We start from the raw sequence: 16,197 nt of genomic DNA on the forward strand, positions 1-16,197 counted from the left end.
GGACACTACTGGGCAGAGAGTAGGCACTAAATAAAAACTTGTTAATTGAATCGGGAAGAAAATGAAAGAATTTTAAAAATAGAAAATGATGGTAAAACCCAAGCAATGTTGGACACAGCTGAACCTCCTCCCTCACAATCCGCAAGTGCCACTGCTGACCAAGTGCTTCAGCTTTGTTTTCCCACAACCACGGTGATTAGACAGCAATGGCCCCCGACACGGCAAGCCGTTGGAACAATGCCTTCAAAGCCAGTGGCATGAAATTATTACCTGGCTTATGTTTGCATGGAAGGAACTGACCCATTGGAAAAGACCCTGATGCTGGGAAAGATTGAAGCGGGGAGGAGAAGGGGATGATAGAGGATGAGATGGTTGGATGGCATCACCGACTCAATGGACATGAGTTTGGGTAAACTCCGGGAGTTGGTGATGGACAGGGAGGCCTGGCGTGCTGCAGTCCCTGGGTCGCAAACAGTCAGACGCGACTGAATTGAAGTGAACTGAACTGATGGGTACCAAGATACAAGAATATTAAAAAATAGGGAATTAAACGTTTAATTATAATCTGCCTTGATAGCTTGGTGGGTACCAACTATCCCTCACTATATGAATTACCATCCTCGGAAAACAATTTAAAAGGAAAAATATTACCATCCTTTGCAAGAATCTAAGTTGAAAGAATGCTCCATTCCCATAGAGATGATGGTGCCTGGGAGGAGGAGTGAGGTGAAATCTTCAGTCTCCAAATCTTGACTGTGTGCTCTCCGTACCACACTCAACACCACCCCAGGGGCAGCACCTTTTCCACTGCAAAAGAATGAGAATTTAGGGACTTCTCTGGTTAAATAGCTAAGACTCTTTTCTCCCAAAGCAGGGGGCCTGGGTTTGACCAAAGTTCCCCAGGTCAGGGAACTAGATCCCACATGCTGCAACTAAGACCCAGGACAGCCAAATAAATAAATTTTTTTTTAATGAAAATTTAGGGGCTAGATACCCCTGGAATCAGAGAAATGATGATGTTGGCAATATATCTGTTCAACTGGACAAGACATTGAAGACAAATATGTCAATATCAATAGCAAAAACAAGTGCTGTGACTGGAGTTCCCAACACTTAAGGACTTTTGATCCAAGGGTGGACAGGCCACATAATATTTACTAATGAAAACACTTGTTCATTCAAACTGCTTTTCTTAGAACCCAAATGCTGCAAAGAGAAAGGTGAATAAGATGCATGGCCCTGTTCCCAAAGACTCACGGTGTGAGGAACACTCAAGTCAGTTCAATCGCTCAGTCCTGTCCGACTCTTTGCAGCCCCATGGCCTGCAGCACGCCAGGCCTCCCTGTCCATCAGCAACTCCCGGAGTCTACTCAAACTCATGTCCATAGAGTTGGTGATGGCATCCAACCATCTCATCCTCTGTCGTCCCCTTCTCCTGCCTTCCATCTTTCCAGCATCAGGGTCTTTTCCAATGAGTCAGTTCTTGCATCAGGTGGCGAAAGTGAGGAACAGGGGAATATATAATTCTAGCAGGCAGGTATACTCAATAGGTAGATATTTTAAGTCAGGGTTCCCCAACCTCCGGCATCTAATGCCTGATGATCTGAGGTGCAGCTGATGGAATACTAACTGAAATAAAGCGCACAGTAACTGTACTTGCTTGAATCTTCTCAGTACTATCCCCGCCCCTTCCACCCCTCCACCGCCCCAGGTTGTGGGAAAACTTTCTTCCATGAGAGCGGTGCCTGGTGCCAAAAAGTTTGGGGACCACTGTTCTAAGTGGAGTGGGAATATCTGGTTTATCGCTATGATCAGCTTCTGGCTGAGTCTGGAAGGACAAATGTAAGTTCACCAGGCTTCCCTGGTGGTTCACATGATAAAGAATCTGCCTGCAATGCAAGAGGCTCAGGTTCAATCCCTGGGTTGGGGAAGATCCCCTGGAGAAGGAAATGGCCACCCACTCCAGTATTCTTGCCTGGAGAATTCCATGGACAGAGGAGCCTGGTGGGCTCCACTCCACGGGGTTGCAAAGAGTTGGTCATGACTGAGTGACTAACACTTTCAGTTTCTTTCAGGCATTCCGAAAAAACAGAGAAAAGCATTTCAAGCTGAAGGACACCCCTCTTCTAACCTCCTCTCCCATCGTGTGCAAAAAGGCGGGCGGTACCCAGTTGGAATTCTGCCCTGATCAGAGGCCAGAGATGCTAGGGGACCAGTGTGAAAGGACAAAGGGTTCCATGAAGCTGAGGTTGGTACTCAGGCCTCTTTGACTTCAAAACCAATGCTCTTGTTAGTCATCTTCTCTCAGACAGCCCTCAACTGTGACTGATCGAAATCTAGTCCTCATCCTATCTCCTAGAGCAAATACAGGTTTTTCCTCCTGAACCAGAGAGCTCTTCCATGCTGGAAAATAATTCTCATTGTCCTGCTTAGTCTTTCTCAAGCTGAATACCTACTCCTAGTTCCTCTAATGGTTTTTCTCAAGCATTGTTACGATAGTCTTCCTCTGGATGCAGTGTGTTTTATGAAGACGTGTCTTAGGCACCAGACCACTGAACCCCATCAGCTCAGTGGGGTTGTCCCCTCTGTAATCCAGACAGACTCTTGAGGTCTAAATATGCAAGTTCTTAAGCAGCTTGCAAGTTTCTTTCTGCAATTTTAAATAGATTGTCTTGAAAGTTAACTCTTTCTTGAACACACTTCAATACAAGTTTTCCCTATCCTGAATAAGTTTTAGTGAAAACATTCTCTGTCTTTCAAAAAGAACAATTCAAAAATGGTCTTTCAATATTATCTACATATTGACTAAGGATTTTATGCCCAGTAATGGCAGAACCTGTGTTTTCATTCTGAGTACTGAAATGGCAGGTAAAGAGAGAGAAATAACATGCCTGTCTTCTGGATCGCGTGTGTCTTGGTTACAGGGACTCCGTCTCACTCATCCTTGTGCTCTGGTGCTTCGCACAGCATCTGACTCAGGGGAGGCATTTAATTTTTAATCAACAGCCATAGTACTGCCAGTGAGCCAGGCACAGTTCAAAATACTTCATGATTATTAACTTCATTCTGATAAGAACTCTATGAAAAGGAAACTGGTATCATACTTAGGTCACAGATGGGGAAACTAAGGCAGAGACGGGATAAGCAACTTGCCTAAAGCCTCAGAGCGAGTAACAGATCCGGGATTCAGCCCAGACAGTCTGGCTCCAGCATTCCTGTTCTTAGACACTCCACTCTGTGCCTCTCATCCATTTTGAATGAGTGCATGATCATTGGATTTATCCATGAAGAATGCTTTTGTTATTCAGGTCATTATTTTATCCTGCAAACACTTCATAAGTGCTTCCTATATGTCCAGCATCCTGAAAGAAATATGGGAGAAGTACAGACCTACCAGGAGTTTATAATATTATTAGAGAGGACAAATGCGCTTACATACACACATATACCCACAGATGAACATTGCAGAAAGGACCTTGTGTCATATTAGCAGTTCCCATGTATGCTACAGTAATTCAGTAGAAGAAAAGGATTCTGTGAGGTGAAGGACCATGTGGCCAACAGACCTCAGGTGGCCTCAAGATTCCTGCCCCTGCTGTTTACACCCTTGAGGGTAAGACAGCACCTGTGACTTGCCTGCAGCTAATGAATAGGAGTAGCCATCATGGTCAACAGAAGAGTCCGAAATGCAGTACTTGGACGCAATCTCAAAAACCAAAAAATGATCTCTGTTTGTTTCCAAGGCAAACCATTCAATATCACAGTAATCCAAGTCTATGCCTCAACCAGTAACGCTGAAGAAGCTGAAGTTGAACAGTTCTGTGAAGACCTACAAGACCTTTTAGAACTAACACCCAAAAAAGATGTCCTTTTCATTATAGGGGACTGGAATGCAAAAGTAGGAAGTCAAGAAACACCTGGGGTAACAGGCAAATTTGGCCTTGGAATACGGAATGAAGCAGGGCAAAGGCTAGTAGAGAGAGAGAGAGAGAACACACTGGTCATAGCAAACACCCTCTTCCAACAACACAAGAGAAGACTCTACACCTGGACATCACCAGATGGTCAACACTGAAATCAGATTGATTATATTCTTTGCAGCCGAAGATGGAGAAGCTCTATACAGTCCGCAAAAACAAGACTGGGAGCTGACTCTGCCTCAGATCATGAACTCCTTATTGCCAAATTCAGACTGAAATTGAAGAAAGTAGGGAAAACCATTAGACCATTCAGGTATGACCTAAATCAAATTCCTTATGATTATACAGTGGAAGTGCAAAATAGATTTAAGGGCCTAGATGTTATAGATTGAGTGCCTGATGAACTATGGACAGAGGTTCGTGACATTGTACAGGAGACAGGGATCAAGACCATCCCCATGGAAAAGAAATGCAAAAAAGCAAAATGGCTGTCTGAGGAGGCCTTACAAATAGCTGTGAAAAGAAGAGAAGCGAAAAGCAAAGGAGAGAAAAGGAAAGATATAAGCATCTGAATGCAGAGTTCCAAAAAATAGCAAGGAGAGGTAAGAAAGTCTTCCTCAGCAATCAATGTAAAGAAATAGAGGAAAACAACAGAATGGGAAAGACGAGATCTCTTCAAGAAAATTAGAGATACCAAGGGAACATTTCATGCAAAGATGGGCTTGATAAAGGACAGAAATGGTATGGACCTAACAAAAGCAGAGGATATTAAGAAGAGGTGGCAAGAACACACAGAAGAACTGTACAAAAAAGATCTTTATGACCCAGATAATCATGATGGTGTGATCACTCATGTAGAGCCAGACATCCTGGAATGTGAAGTCAAGTGGGCCTTAGGAAGCATCACTACAAACAAAGCTAGTGGAGGTGATGGAATTCCAGTTGAGCTATTTCAAATCCTGAAAGATGATGCTATGAAAGTGCTGCACTCAATATGCCAGCAAATTTGGAAAACTCAGCAGTGGCCACAGGACTGGGAAAGGTCAGTTTTCATTCCAATCCCAAAGAAACGCAATGCCAAAGAATGCTCAAACTACCACACAATTGCACTCATCTCACACGCTAGTAAAGTAATGCTCAAAATTCTCCAAGCCAGGCTTCAGCAGTACGTGAACTGTGAACTTCCTGATGTTCAAGCTGGTTTTAGAAAAGGCAGAGGAACCAGAGATCAAATTGCCAACATCTGCTGGATCACGGAAAAAGGAAGAGAGTTCCAGAAAAACATCTATTTCTGCTTTATTGACTATGCCAAAGCCTTTGACTGTGTGGATCACAATCAACTGTGGAAAATTCTGAAAGAGTTGGGAATACCAGACCACTTGACCTGCCTCTTGAGAAACCTATATGCAGGTCAGGAAGCAACAGTTAGAACTGGACATGGAACAACAGACTGGTTCCAAATAGGAAAAGGAGTTCATCAAGGCTGTATATTGTCACCCTGCTTATTTAACTTCTATGCAGAGTACATCATGAGAAACACTGGGCTGGAAGAAGCACAAGCTGGAATCAAGATTGCTGAGAGAAATATCAATAACCTCAGATATGCAGATGACACCACCCTTATGGCAGAAAGTGAAGAGGAACTCAAAAGCCTCTTGATGAAAGTGAAAGAGGAGAGTGAAAAAGTTGGCTTAAAGCTCAACATTCAGAAAACGAAGATCATGGCATCTGGTCCCATCACTTCATGGGAAATAGATGGGGAAACAGTGGAAACCGTGTCAGACTTTATTTCTGGGGGCTCCAAAATCACTGCAGATGGTGACTGCAGCCATGAAATTAAAAGACGCTTACTCCTTGGAAGGAAAGTTATGACCAACCTTGATAGCATATTGAAAAGCAGAGACATTACTTTGCCAACAAAGGTCCGTCTAGTCAAGGCTATGGTTTTTCCAGTGATCATGTATGGATGTGAGAGTTGGACTGTCAAGAAAGTTGAGCGCCGAAAAATTGATGCTTTTAAATTGTGATGCTGGAGAAGACTCGTGAGAGTCCCTTGGACTGCAAGGAGATCCAACCAGTCCATCCTAAAGGAGATCAGTCCTGGGTGTTCATTGGAAGGACTGATGCTAAAGCTGAAACTCCAATACTTTGGCCACGTTATGTGAAGAGTTAACTCATTGGAAAAGACTCTGATGCTGGGAGAGATTGGGGGCAGAAGGAAAAGGGGATGACAGAGGATGAGATGGCTGGATGGCATCACCGACTCGATGCACATGAGTTGGGATGAACTCCGGGAGTTGGTGATGGACAGGGAGGCCTGGCGTGCTGCAGTTCATGGGGTGGCAAAGAGTCGAACACGACTAAGCGACTGAACTGAACTGAACTGAATGAATAGGAACAGATAAAGGATTTTCTTTTTCTTTCTTTTTTGAAAGTGCTTGGTCTTCCTTTCAGCTTCTCTAGTTGCTCCGTGGTAAGTGAGATCTTAGTTCCCTGACCAGAAATAGAATCTGCATCCCCTGTTTTGAAGGGATTCTTAACCATTGTACCACCAGGGAAGTCCTCTGGATGATGGATTTTGCAAATGGAATTAAGACCCTAAATCACGATTTGGGTGTCAGGCCCTTGGATATTGAATACTGTGTGTGTGCTCTGACTGACTGACTCTTTGTGACCCCATGGACTGTAGCCCACCAGGCTCCTCTGTCCATGGGATTCTCCAAGCAAGAATCCTTGAGTGGGCTGCTATGTCCTCCTCCAGGGGATCTTCCTGACACAGGGACTCAACTCATGTCTCTCGTTCTCTCCTGCATTGGCGGGCAAATTCTTTCCACTGAGTCACCTGGGAAACCCTGATTTAATCAAATAAAAGCCCTTAAAAGAAGGACTGGGCCTTCCCTGAGCTCAGAGTCTCTCTCTCCGAGCTTGATTTAGGGAGCAGCCATGTTGGAGAAGGCCATGGTAAGGAAGTGTGGGCACATCCGTGACCTGAGGGTAGTATCCAGACAACAGCTGGGAAAAAGCTGAGACCCTCACTCAATAAGCTTCAGTAATTCTGCTTACAATCTAATCAAGCTTGAAAGTGGCTTCTTCCTCAGTCGAACCTCCAGATAAGAGCACAGCCTTCCATATGGGCAGGAGAGAGACTGCTTTCTATGCTTATATGATCAAGGACAGGGAATATTAAACTGCTATTAATAGAAACAGTAATGTCAGGCACAGAAACCAATCTGAGTGGAGGAAGGGGAAGAAGAGGAAGATTTCAGTTTTGATGTGCTGGCTTTGGAGCAAACACAAATGCCTGTATTTATCTGGAATTTGGGACTAGGGTTTAGGTGAGAACTCGAGGCTGATGGATATGAGAGTTGGACCATAGAGAAGGCTGAGAGCTGAATAATTCATGTTTTTGAACTGTTTTGCTGGAGAAGACTCCCTTGAGACTCCCTTGGACTGCAAGGAGATCCAACCAGTCAATCCTAAAGGAACTCAATCCTGAATATTCATTGGAAGGACTGATGTTGAAGCTGAAGCTCCAATACTTTCGCCACAGGATGCGAAGAGCTGAGTCATTGGAAAAGACCCTCTTGCTGGGAAAGATTAAGGGCAAGAAGAGAAGGAGGCAACAGATGAGACGGTTGGATGAGATCACTGAGTCAATGGACATGAGTTTGAGTAAACTCCAGGAGCTAGTAAAGGACAGAGAAGCCTGGCATACTGTAGTCCATGGGGTCTCAAGGAGTCAGTCACGACTCAGCAAGTGAATAACAAGGCTGATGGAATATTCAACTATGATCATTACAAAGGTGAGAGTAGAAGTCCTGACAATTAAATACTTCTCCAAAGAAAGGGATTTCAGAGAGAGGAGCAGCAAGATTAAGATTTAATTTGGGGAAAAGGCCACGGAGGGATGAGGGAGCAGAGAGGCAGAACCAGACCTAGGAGAACCAGGGTAGTTGTGGCATCAAAGAAACGACTGTGATGAATTGGCTGTGAGGCACTGGGTATTCCATTTTTCCCTCCAAGTGTGATTATAATGCAACCGCTGGGAGGCAGCCTCTATATCACACGTAGGAAAATTGACTGGAGACCGAATATCCAAATCACTATCACACGAAACCGCAAGTGAAGGCTGGATTCAAATTCAGATCTCACACCAAAGCCAGAGATCCTTCCCTGGCACGTTTAAACGTACTTAAATTCCAACGGGGAGTGCGGGCGAGGAGAGGGAAGGTCGGAAAGTCACCCACGTGCCGGGAGAGGTGGGGGGGAAAACCCGGGCCGCCGCTCTCCGCGCCGCCAGCAGAGGGCGCCAGGGCGCACGCCCCGCGGGCTCCAGTGCGCAGGCGCAGGCGCAGGCGCAGGCGCGCGCGGCGGGGCTCGAGCCTGTGGGGGCGGGTCACGCAGGGCGCGCGGCCGGGAGCGGCGGTGGCGGTCTGGCTGCGGGCGAGGAAGCCGGCGCCGGGCCCGTGGTCCGCGGGACGCCGCGCAGTGCCCGCCGCTTGCCGCCGCGGAGCCATGGAGATCGGCACGGAGATCAGCCGTAAGATCCGGGTGAGGCCCGCGGCGGCGGGTGAGGGCCCGAGGCGGGAGGCCGGGCGGCGGCGGGCGGCGGGCGCGCGGTCGTCAGGAGTAACGGGGGCGGTGGGCCCGGCGCGGGCGCCGCGGCCTGCTCGGCGCTGGAGGCGCTCCTGCGGGGCCGCCGCGGGCCTGGGCGCAGCCGCGGCCTCGGAGAGCGCGGCCGCCGTGAGGCGGGAGCCCCCGGGGGGCGCGGGGAGGCGCGGGGGGCCGGCGGGAGCCGGGGGCGGGGGCCCGGGCGGGGCGGCCGGGGCGCCTGCGGGGCGCGCTCCGCCGAGTCGGCTCCGGGCCGCGGCCGGGCTCTTGCCCGGGGCCGCCGGCCTCTCACTGGCTTGTCTGTCTTTTCGCCCGCAGAGTGCCATTAAGGGGAAATTGCAAGAATTAGGAGCTTACGTGGGTAAGTTGCTCTTAGCCTACCAGACTGTGAGCGTTCGGCGAGTTTCATTTCGAGTGACCGCCTTTTTCCTGTCATACCTCTGATTTTGGACAGCCGCCCTTTTTACCTTCCGATCTCACCCTGCTGGGTGCTTTTGCTTTCCTGAGTCTTGTCATTGGAGGCTCTCCGTGCGGCGTGTTTTGTGTGTGTTTTGTACCGTCCGCCACATCCCTTTCTAGGACGGTGTTTTGAAATTGTTATCTTCTTCTGTTGAGGCTCTGTCATGTTTTCCTTCATGTTTGCGTTTTATTTTTCTGGGTTACTGTTTTGCATGTGAACGTTTGATGCTTTTCGGTATTTGCCTCTGTCATGGTTCGTTGCCATTTACTTTCGGGTCTCTATTTTTCCTGTCGGTTTTTTTCTTAACCTCCCCACAGTAAGCTCTTTTCTTTTTCTTTCTTTTTTTTTTAATGTTTTATAATTTGAGTGTTGACTCTGGGCCAGGCACTGTGCTTAAAATTGTTTTATATGCATTAGGTCACCGTAATCCCCAGGAGAACGGTGAAAGGTAAGTGGTAATATCCTGAATTAAACAAGCAAGGAAACTGAGGCTTTGAGTGCTTGATTTGAGCAGGGTTTTATACTTTGAGACCTGGGTCTGTTTGGCTCCAAAGCTGGTGCCTCCTGTAAAAATACTTGACTTCCCTGATGGCGCGGACGGTAAAGCGTCTGCCTACAATGCAGGAGACCCGGGTTCGCTCCCTGGGTCGGGAAGATCCTCTGGAGAAGGAAATGGCGACCCACTCCAGAACTCTTGCCTGGAAAACCCCACGGACGGAGGAGCCTGGTAGGCTACAGTCCATGGGGTCGCAAACAGTCGGACACGGCTGAGCGACTTCACATCACATAAAAATAATAGCTTACACTCATGATAGTGATCTTCGAGGTGTGGGAGACCCTAAGAGTCTCTGAAGTCAAAATTATTTTCATATTAGTACTGACAAGATATTCGCTGTGCTGGCATTTGGATTGTGCGAAAGTGGTGAGTAAAACTACAGGTACCTTAGCCTGAGTCAGCATCTCAGACCAGACTTCACAAGAAATCCTAGTATTCACCACCCTTCCACTTGCAATTACAAAGAGAAAAAAGGCTAGTTTCACTTAAGAAGATAAGTGATAAAATAGTCTTTTAAACCTTGTCTTTGATTACATCTTTTTAATACGCAGTGTTAGGACATAGGGAGTACTCAAAAGTGGTTCTGCCATACAGAAGCGTGATGGATTGTCTTGGAACAGATTTGTGTGATTGGGTTGAGAACTGAACCAGCCATTTTTTTTTCATGGAATTTTTTTTTTTCTTTTTTTTTTTTTGGAACTTTATTTTTTTAAGTTCAGTTGATTTACAATATTGTGTTAGCTTTAAGCATACAGCGCAGTGATTCAATTATGTACTTTTTTCAGATTATTTTCCATTGGACACTTACAAAATTTTAGAGTTCCCTGGGCTCTACAGAAAATCCTTCTTGCTTATTTATTTTATATATTGTAGTTGGTTTGTGTTAATCACATACTTAAAATTTATCTATCTCCTCCCCCCACTTTACCCTTTAGAACATCATTTTTAACTTCTAAGAAGGACTGACATGCTAGTTCCATACATTGGGGTATTTGGCAGTCATTTTTCTTGAAAGTGAGCAAAGATAAAGAATTAATAGACTTTGTTGCCAGTGACAAAGGGTTGAGCTTTCAAATGAAAATTGGAATTTCGGGAAATTTGTGTCTTCCTCTGCAAATTTGACAGTGTGATAATATCAGCAAGTGATTCTTTTACGTTGAATAATGAAAGGTATCCACCACGGCAGTGGTTTGTATAGCTCATGGACCATTATTTTTTCAAATGACCAATGCGAGATGTTTTAAAATTGCATAGGAAAAAAAAAATTGCATAGGGAAAAAAAAATTCATTGAAAGTACAGAATGGATCAATGGATTTTCATGTAACAAAATACAAAAAGACAGTGATAAAGTTTTGTTTCGGTGTAGTGTCACAGAAAAATATCCACATTCTCTGAAAAGGCTACCAAAATACTCATTTTTCAATTGCATATCTTGTGAGATCAGATTTTCTTCACATTCTTCATGTAGGACATACAAGAGATTAAATGCAAAAGTAGAAATTAGAATTCTTTTAAACCAGATGTTTAAGAAATTTATAAAAATAACTTACTTTTTGCATCTTCTTTTGGAAAATTTAGTTATTGATAAATATACTATTAATATAAATAGTTTTATTGTTAATGGGATAGGTATGTTATTTTAAATGGATTAATAAAAAATTCTCAGTTTTAGTTTCTAGTATGATAAATATTAGTAGATACATGCACATGAGTAGAAACTGTTAGGGATCATCAATAATTTTCAGTGGTATAAAGGGGGCCCTGAGACCAGATGGTTGGCCACATACTAATTATTTGTTGTCAAGATTGTTATTAGACTTTAACAGATAAGAAAATTGAGACTTAGAGGTTAAAGATGAAGCTGAACCAGCATTGATTTATTCTTTTATTCATTCAGTATTTAATGGATGCCAGCTTTGTGCCAGGAACTTGATTTAAGTCAAAAAGAAATCCACAGAAAACCTGCAGTGAGAACCTTCTTCATTGTGGCACATGAAAGCATAAAGACATGTTAATTGGGTTGACCTTCAATCATAGTGGTGATTCTGATCATTTATAAAAAATCTCAACAAGAATTTTAAGCCTCTTAAAAAGCTGATTACAAACTTGCTGTAGTCCAATGTGAAATGTAGTGAAGATACCATATATTTTATAGTTTTGAAAGTATTTTCATACATTTCTGTTACCTGAACACAATGCTGAAGTGGGGATGGCAAGTAATTTACTTCTTTTTATAAATAATGAAATTAAATATTCTGGGAGAGCTAAATAAGCTTGGTCAGCAGCAGATACAAGACCCAAGAACTCAAGTCTTCCTGGTCCCTGATGTTTCTGTTATTACTTATAATAGAAACTTGATGAGCTAACAGAAGAACAGGAGTCACTGCTGTATGCTTCTGTAGAACTGATCTGTGCCAGCTGTTAACAGGTCAGCACAGCTTCTCAGCTTGTTTGCCTCTGCTTCTTAACTGGATGTTTCCTGAGGGCGGAGACATCATATTGGTTGTGTCCCAGTGGCCTAGCTGAGTGCCTAGTTTTTTTCATAAATGTTGATTAAGTGGGTAAACAGGGATCACCATTAGATATTTTAAATAAAAAGATATTTAAATAAAAAATTTAAATAAAAAGACCCTGATGTGGGAAGATTTAGGGCAGGAGGAGAAGGGGATGACAGAGGATGAGATGGTCGGATGGCATCACTGACTCAATGGACATGGGTTTGGGTAAATTCCAGGAGTTGGTGATGGACTGGGAGGCCTGGTGTGCTGCAGTCCATGGGGTCACAGAGTCGGACACGACTGAGCGACTGAACTGAACTGATATATTATTCATTTACAATTAGCTATTTAATTATTTGTATGTATATGCATAATTGTCCTGAAAAGAGTAACTTTCTAATCCCTTTCTTTGTGTTAGAATCTTAAAACCTTTAAGGTTATGGAAATGATCCTTTAATAAATATTTGAGTATCTATTTTCAAACCATTGGGTGGGATACAAAAGTGAACAACTTTTTGTTAAGAGTTGATAAGGTTTCATTCATGTGTTTGTCCAAAATGGAATGCTTCAGGGAGGTGGCAGTTACAGCTCAGAGCAGCCTTCAGTTTATAATTTAGATGCATAAGCTTGCAGAAACCTTCAGCATTTTGCAGTTTTTCAGTACATAGATTTCAGATGATGCTATTAGAATTTTGTAGGAATGTATCATGAACACATTTACTTTTCATTATCTTATTTTTCATATTATGAATTTCTAACATTTTTGTTAAAATATAACTGTATACCATAACCACCCATTTAAAGTGTAGTTTGCTGTGTCTTGATATGTATACATCATAATCAAGCTAATGAACATATCCATCACTCCCAAAGTTTCCTTTTGGATTTTCTTGGAGCTCCTTTGTATCCCTCCCTCCCATCTTTCCATGTCCCCACCATTTGCCAGAGCAGTCACTGATCTCATTTATATAAAATTTTATATAGTGTCAGAAAACAGCTTATTTGTTTTCATTAGTGACTTTATGAGGGAGAAAAAGTGTCAAGACTGCCGCGGCACTGCGGCTTGTTTCCCTTTTTCGGGTCACCAGTGGCAGCCTGTGGTGGGGACACTGCGTAAATAAGGGAGGAGGCTTTTTGACTGAAGTTGCCAGAAAGCAGTCGAGCCTTTCGATACTTTACAAAGAAATAATAAATGAATGGCTGCTTGTTCTTGCTTTTATCCTCAGGTTGACTTGCATGCTTCCAGCAAGTATTCTGATTTCTGTTTCCATTTGTAGATCGATCTTCACATTATATTTGTGCTTTTCTTGAACTAGATTTTTTGATGTTTCTTCTTGAAACAAATGTCTGATAGTACTTCTGAAATGAACCTTCCTACCTACATAAAAATGTTATGAATATTTAAGGTATTAAAGAATCTAAAAGAATTGTTTTTGGGATCAGAGTTCCTGATAAATGGCTTTTGCTTTGTTTTTACTGTGGTGGTTTTTTGTTTTGTTTTTGGTCTGTTAGGGTGTAAGAATGAAACAGTGAGTTGAGTAGAAATTATTTAATCTTTTTAAGATATGATTTTTTAAATGATGTAGAATTTTGGGGTCATTTTAGTTTACTTGATGTTTCTGCCAGTTTGTTACCCTAACTGAAATGTGCCTTTACCAAGGATAAAGCTGTTCCTTGAAAAATGAGTGTCATTTTGAAATACAGAACTAAACAGAACTCAATATTATTCTTGAGAAATGTCCACTATGCTTTCTGGAAGCTTGTCTGAAATTAATGAGCATTACTAAAAAGGTTAAAAGAAGTGAATGCTCTCTCAAGCTTGATACTGTGATTCAGAATATTTAGTTGTATAAGTGTTCATTAGTTATTCCTAATTCCTGTTCTTCTAGTAATTCAAAAACCTGTGGAATAAAGAGAAAGCTATAATTTAAACCATCGTAATTCCAGTAGAGCTGAGGTGTTCTTTCAAGCACGTCAACTTCAAGTAGAAGAAAATATTAAGGAAAGCGTAAAAAGTCTTTATATACTTTTCCTTTTAAATAGATGAAGAACTTCCTGATTACATTATGGTGATGGTGGCCAACAAGAAAAGTCAGGACCAAATGACAGAGGACCTGTCCCTGTTTCTAGGGAACAACACAATTCGATTCACCGTATGGTATGTTTCTGAATATTTACCCTCAGAACAAAGTTTGGCACGAGCCAAGAGCAGGTATTCTGTCTGCAACGTGGTTCTTGACAGGAAAGTCAGATTTAGCCTTGTGAGGTAGGTTGTGAGCATTGACAGCACAGCCTCTGGAGCCAGACTGCCAAGGTTGAATCCTGAATCTGCCTGTTTCCTTGGTTTTTCCATCCACGAAATGGGAATAGTAAATCACCTTTATGGGGTGGTTGTGAAAATTAAATGAGCTAATACATGTGCTTACAGCTGTGCCTGGCCCATAGCAAGTCCTCAGTATGTGTTGACTGTAGTTACTGTTTCTTTTTAAACTTCAGCGTTTTATCATTCCTTTTCCTCCACCAAAACCAGTTATAGATGTTTTTTGGACTCGGTTGACTTCCTAAATTGCTTTCTCCAATGAGCTAATAATCTAGGGGGCAAAGTTTTTTTACAAAGTTACAAATCATTTTTTTAAAGTTTGAAATTTTGAAATTGGCTTTGTGTTCAAATATAAATTAATACTATAATTTTTCAACGTTCTTTTTCAAACCACACGTTCATTCCTTTAGTTGAGCATACTGATTGAAAGCATGAGGTCCAGCTTAAGAAGGGAGACCAGGTTCTTGTGTAAGGTTTGATTGAGGTAGAGTGAGAGCTGGGGAGGGTAACGATGTGGCTGAGAACAGAGCAGGAAGGACTCTGGTAAACTGGAAACCGCCAGTTCAGCAGAGTGAGTGACGATGGAACAAAGTTGCCTGAGCAGAGTGGCCGGCTTAATTTGAATAGCAAGAGACTGGGAGATGAGAGAGGCGAGGAGGGACGGGAAACTGATTGACTTGCCATTAAACCACAGTTCCTCTTAAAGGCGTTTTTGCCCCAGCAGGCAGCTGTGTCCTTTAAAACTATCATGAAGCTTTCTTGAAATTCCACACAGAATTGTCTGGGTTTATGTTACACATTTTCGAAGAACATTGAGTGCAGTGTACATTCCATGGCTACATTCAAGGCGCGTTTTGGTCCGTGCACTCCTGCAGTGTGGGTGGCTTACCCCACTTACTACAGTTTGTCCTCAGAGTTCACCAAAAGCCTGAGGGAGGTTGTGGTGCTTTTGACTGGGGAAATTAACATTATAATGAGTATTGCTTTTTTTTTTTTTTTTGATTAAAGCCTTAAGCAGTTCAGGTCCTTGTTTTGTTTCATGCACATTTTTTATGACTGGACTTTGGTTCAACATTCGGATCCCTTTGAGTCCCAGTAATACGGGAGATTGACCTAGTAGATCCTTTCTCAGATAACTCGAGGGAGTTAGACAGATTTCTTACGTAAACAAACTGAACTGAGTTTGAATTTAAAATCAGTTCCACTCTTTCATTTTACCGTAAATTTAGTTCTTTAACATGTTCCGATAAAAGTAATGGTGTCCCTCTTCTGACCCTTTTGCTTTCTTAAGCGTCCACCAGCACCAACCACAGACAGACTGTTCTCATTCTTTGGAGCCCTGCAATAACTGTGATCTTAGGGGACAGTGGCACTTGACTGGGTTCTGGGTGAAACATTATTGTAATATTTTCAGAAGGCACTGCCTCCTAGAAGGATTGTTAGGCAAATTTGCCTTGTACATAACTACTAAAATAGATTATGTTATAGGTAAGATGGTGGTTTGTTTACAGCATTAGTTTTGAAAATAATACAGTAAAATGATGATGTAGTAATTTTGAAATTAAGTTTTTCACCTTGCAGAATTAGGTTCTTCTAGACGCCATCTAAGTAGATAAAAAATAAACGGTGCTTTCAACAATTTTAGCAATGTTCTATTACATATTTATGGTATTTTGTCTTATTTTACCATAAACTGCCTTGAATCTTTTGTCCTTTTGAAACAAAATACTATGCTTTGTGGATCAAGACTGTGTGGTCAGATGATATATTTGCCCTTATTTTTGCAGAGGCTAGATGACAAAAATAGTGATGAAAAAAATAAGACTTTTTT

At 42.8% G+C, this 16,197-nt stretch overlaps 1 protein-coding gene across 10 annotated transcripts in view; it reads left to right on the plus strand.

The window, feature by feature from the left end:
- Positions 1–8,277: 8,277 nt before the first annotated feature.
- ZC3H14 (zinc finger CCCH-type containing 14) overlaps positions 8,278–16,197 on the plus strand; it is a 41,683-nt gene continuing 33,763 nt past the window's right edge. For 2 of the 10 annotated variants that reach the window (XM_027552686.1, XM_027552689.1), the window contains exons 1-3: positions 8,313–8,471; positions 8,850–8,892; positions 14,090–14,204. In XM_027552686.1, coding sequence (XP_027408487.1) covers positions 8,436–8,471; positions 8,850–8,892; positions 14,090–14,204 — 194 coding nt within the window. In that variant the 5' untranslated portion in view covers positions 8,313–8,435. Of the gene's footprint in view, positions 8,472–8,849; positions 8,893–14,089; positions 14,205–16,197 lie in introns of all 10 variants that reach the window. The other 8 variants (XM_027552687.1, XM_027552690.1, XM_027552683.1 and 5 more) reach the window with 7 other exon arrangements.

This window comes from Bos indicus x Bos taurus, chromosome 10 (genome assembly GCF_003369695.1).
Source record: "Bos indicus x Bos taurus breed Angus x Brahman F1 hybrid chromosome 10, Bos_hybrid_MaternalHap_v2.0, whole genome shotgun sequence".
Taxonomy (NCBI): Eukaryota; Metazoa; Chordata; class Mammalia; order Artiodactyla; family Bovidae; genus Bos; species Bos indicus x Bos taurus.